We start from the raw sequence: 4,812 nt of genomic DNA, 5'->3' as shown, positions 1-4,812 counted from the left end.
GGAGGTGGAGGTGGTGTTTGCTGCTATCCAGTCAGTCCCAGACTATGGACACGGAGTGTCACAGAGTAGAACTGCTCCGTAGGATTTTCTTGGCTGCGATCTTTATGGAAGCCGACTGCCAAACCTGGTTTTGGGGGGTTTTTTTAGGCTCTGAAAACCCAGATTCTCAGCCATGAGTCGATTTGGATGCAAAGCAACCCTATAGGACAGAGTAGAATGGCCCCCTTGGGTTTCTGAGGCTGGAATCCTTTTTGGGAGCAGAGAGCCTCGTCTTTCCCTTCTGGCACAACTGGTGGGTTTTAAACCATTGACTTGGTGGTTAGCAGCACAGCACATAACCCATTACACCATTATATATAGCCAAGTTGATGTTTGGGCATGATTTATGTCGTGGGTAACCATGAAAATTCTTATTGGCACTATTAATAAAGACCAGGAGAGAAGGACACATGCAGTCACAGTGCAGTGATGTGTGGAAGCACATGTATGTGGAGGCTAGGGCTAGTATTGGGAGAGAAAAAAGAAGTATGAGAAGTTGGGTCGTGGTGTGGTTAGGTTTTAGTAGGAGATGTTTGCATTTTAAAGGAGAATTTTGCTTATTGTTTTTCTTTCTGGTAGAAAGTGCCAGAATTAATTATCATTCAAATGAACATTTAGTGAAATTAACCTTTGGTGGTGGTGGTGGTGTACCACCACCATCAGGATGCAGGGCAGATTCGTCGGCTTCCAGAACACCCACAGCCTCTATTGGTAATCATAGCCTTACCTTTGACTGAGGGCCCGTTTTTTATCACTGTGTTTTGGTCTTTAGGAGTTGTTGCTGTGTGAGGCCGTCGAGCCTGAACAGCCCTCGGTGCCATGGAACGAACAAAGCACTGCTTAATCCTGTCGCTTAATCCTGTCCCATCTTCACACCTGTTGCCACCACGGTGCCAATTCACCTTGTTGAAGGGCTTCCTCTTTCCTTCTGATCCTCTCCTTTCCCAAACTCGATGCCCTTCTTGAGGGACTGGTCTCTCCTGATAACACGTCCAAAGGACGTGAGATGAAGTCTCACCATTCTCCCATATAAGGAGAATTCTGGCTCTATTTCTTCCAAGACTGATGTTTGTTCTGCTGATAGTCCACAGTACTTTAAGTAGTCTTCTCCAACACCATAATTTAAATGAATAAAATTGTTCTTTCTTTCTTTCCTTCCGGTCTTATTCGCTGTCCAGCTTTCTCATACAAAAGAGGTGACTGAAAATACCATGACCTAGTCCTCAGAGCACTGTGCTCGTGAACACTTTAAGAAGTCTTTCACAACATTTTTGCACCCTGAAATAACATCATTGGATTTCCATTGGTATTGATTGTTGATCCAAGTAACATGGATCCTTGCCAACTTTTGTTAGTTGCTTGTTGGACCCATTGTGCGAGGTTTTGTTTCTTTGTGTTGAGGTGTAAGCTGTATGGAAGTTCTTGATCTCTGTCAACGAGTGCTTCTACTCTTCCCTTTTCAGTGAGCTGGGTGGTTCCATCTGCACCTCACAGCTGTTACTGAAAGCCTGCCTCCAAACTACTGCCACATTCTTCCTTATAGTCCAGCTTCTGGACTGAGTAAATTTGGTGAAAGTCAGAACTTCGACAGGCAGCTTCCCTAGTTTAAACCACTCAGTAGCCCCTTGCTCTCTGGGAAAGCCCGCCTCTTTATGCTACAGAGCTTGCCATTCACATGTGACCTTCTGGTAAGTTTCTGAGTCTGGCTTCTTTCACTCAATATAATTAGATTTGAGATGGATTAAAACATATAAGAGTTGATTACCTCTGGTGTCTTTATGTCAGCACTGAATTATTACTGGTGTTTTAAAATTTTTTTTTAATTTTGAGGTCGTTGTAAATGCATACCTAGTTGTAAGAAATAATAGAGTAACCTTTACCCCATAGGTACGTCTTACAGTATCCCAACTGGGTGGTAATACACAACATTTTTAATAGCACAGTTTACTCATATTACCCTTTTAAGATCATATGATTGAATAGTTTTATTCCTCCAGTTTTACTTTCATTCCTCAAAATTGCTTTGTGTATTTGTAATCCTTTACCTCTCCATGTGAATTTTATAATCAGCTTGTCTATATCGTTGAGCGATCTCAATGGGCTGGTTCTTGGCATTGCAATACACTTAAATTTGGAAAACAAAAATTCCCTTTGCTAAGTGTTCTCATCTATGAACACAGTATTTCTTTGATTTTTCTTCATCAGTATTATAGTCTTCACATTTATTTTTCCAGAATTGCATCCATTTCTTTCTTTTCTCTTTGTCGGGGGGAACTAATTGTAAATGGCATTGTATTTTTAACCTAAGTATCCACATGTTCATGTGGAGTTGGTCAGACAGTAATTCTTTGTTTCGTTTTTTGAGGACTCTATTTCATCAACATTATTATTTGTTTTGTTTTGTTGTGACATTAGCTAAGGGGCCTAAGATATGTGGTAGTTTCTTTAGGGCTCTTAAAAAAAAAAAACAGAAAAAACAGACTGGAGAGTTCTTATTTTTACTCTTCTGCACATTTATATGTCCTTTTTTATGATAGTGATGGCCACCGATACTTAACTGACTCAAGGGAGTCACAGGTTAAACCATGATATGTTTTGAAAAACTGTGCATTTTGATTGATTCATAGTCGTTGCTTTCCTATTCACAAGTGTGCCTGTGGTTTTATTCATTTAGAAGAAAGAAAGTGAATGTCTGCAGTTAAAAATGCTGGTGCTTCGGAAAGAACTGGAAAGACAGAAGAGAGCTCTGGGACAGGAGGTGGCATTACTGCATAAGCAACAAATTGCATTACAGGACAAAAGTGAGTAGAAACATCACACCAACAGCCCATCCTTTCCCCGGTTCTTTTTCTTCCGCTCAAGCAGCCACCGTTGTTACAAATATGATAGCATTTTCTTTAATTTTTTGAAAGTGGTCACACGTTCAGAACAGTTCGTCAGAGCGTTAGGTGTGCGAGTGGATGCCGATTCACAGTGCAGCCAGAATTCCCAGGGCCCTCGCAGCCCATGGCTTTCACTGTCTCCAGCCAGGCCAACCACCAAGTACCCTACTTGTAAGAGATGCTTCGTAGGACGTCAGTTTTGCCTAACGTTGTACTTGGTAGAAATAGAATTACATAATATATGCTCTTTGTGTATCTGCTTCTGTTCAGCATTTTTGTGGAATTCATCCTTACCTGAATTCCGTCAGTTTGTGTATTCATTCTAATTGTTGAGCAGAATTCCATTGTATGAATAGGAATTTATCCACTTTTAATGTTGATGGCATTTCAGTAATTTTCAATTTGAGGCTATAAAATTCAGGGCTTCCATGAACATCCTAGTACTGTACATGTTTCTTAGTGAAGATTTATATGCATTTCTGTTGGACAGAAACTTAAAAGTAGAAGTATATTGTCATAGAGTATGCATTTTGTGATCCCAGATCTTCCAGAATGGCTGTACTGTTTACCTCCCCTTCAGTCAGCTGTGGATCAGAGCTCATTCCACCTTCTGGTCAGCCTGTGCTCTTTTCTGCCTTCAGTACCATGCTGCAGCTTTACTTGGACTCCTGGAAGGACGAAGGAAGTCGAACACCAGTTTATGCTTATTTGAAATAGAGATGTACTCTTGTGAAGTACTTATTCAAGGCTTTTGCCTATTTTTAAAGATTGGTTTGACTTTGGGAGGGATTATGTAAGTGCTCTTGAAGAAGCCCTAGTGGTATAGTAAACTGCCCAGGTGGTACAGTGGTTAAGTACCTGTCTGCTTTCCGTAACAGTGGTTTGAACGCATCAGGTGTTTAACAGGAGAATGGTGTCTGCTCCTGTAAGAGTACAGCCTTGGAAACCCTCAAAGACAGGTCTGTGCTGTCCTACGGAACGGCTGTCGTCAGAACCCACTGAACACCCCTGGGCTTGCCTTGATTCGCTCACATAGGTTTTGAATTGTGTCTTCCTAATCAACAACTATTTTGAGCATCTTTTCACATGCTTATTATAGTTGATCCTTAGGTGTTAATTTTATATCCAGGGACCCTATTAATTCTAATAATTATTATGCTCTTAAGATTTTTCCATGTACATAATCTCCAAGTGATATTTTGGTTTTTTATTTTCCTGATTATTATGTCTTTTACATATTTATTGTTTACCTCAGTGTACTTTCTGCCTAGGACATAAGTACAATATGGAATAGATGTAGTGATGGCAGTGGATATTCTTGCCTCACTGAGGACTAGTGCTCGCAATATTGCACTATTAAATACGACATTTACTATAAATTCTTTTGTAGGTCTTACCTTGTAATTTACCTTGTTTTGTTTCTTTGCCCATTTTGTGTTACTGCTTCAGAAATGGATTTGTAAAAGCTCTGTGTGTGAGCTTTTTGGTCTTCGCAGGCATGTTTTATAAGCCACAATTAGCAAATTATTCGCCTGCTGATGGGCATTTGGTTGTTCCCAGCTTTGGGTTCTTATGGATAAAACTGTAAAATTTGTGATCCTTTGTGTGGATATACTCTCGTGGTCAAATAGCTAGGGTCAGAATTGCCGGATCTTTAGTACAAAGATAACTTCAAAAAGTTCATGGACGAGCCCCCAATAAAATGGTTTTTTAAAAACAGGTTCATGGAAAAATGCAACTAAGAAATAAGGGACATTTTTCCATGAACTTTTTAAAGTCTCCTTGTTTATAAAACTTTGTAAGGGGCTCCTAAACTGTTTTGCATTACAGCATGCTTTTTTTGAAAGCTCCATTTTTTGTTTTTTGTTTTAGTGAGTGAGTGAGTGAGTGA

At 40.0% G+C, this 4,812-nt stretch overlaps 1 protein-coding gene across 2 annotated transcripts in view; it reads left to right on the top strand.

Moving 5' to 3' along the window:
* Positions 1-4,812, top strand: part of UVRAG (UV radiation resistance associated) — a 289,183-nt gene that overhangs the window by 134,855 nt on the left and 149,516 nt on the right. For both annotated transcript variants that reach the window (XM_004708836.2, XM_045293121.1), the window contains exon 8: positions 2,714-2,840. In XM_004708836.2, coding sequence (XP_004708893.1) covers positions 2,714-2,840 — 127 coding nt within the window. The remainder of the gene's footprint in view (positions 1-2,713; positions 2,841-4,812) is intronic.

This window comes from Echinops telfairi, unplaced genomic scaffold, assembly GCF_000313985.2.
Source record: "Echinops telfairi isolate 266 unplaced genomic scaffold, ASM31398v2 ScPeMD7_1713;HRSCAF=2227, whole genome shotgun sequence".
Taxonomy (NCBI): Eukaryota; Metazoa; Chordata; class Mammalia; order Afrosoricida; family Tenrecidae; genus Echinops; species Echinops telfairi.
Note: the sequence above shows the minus strand (reverse complement) of the source record. Positions and strands in the feature narration are given on the sequence as shown.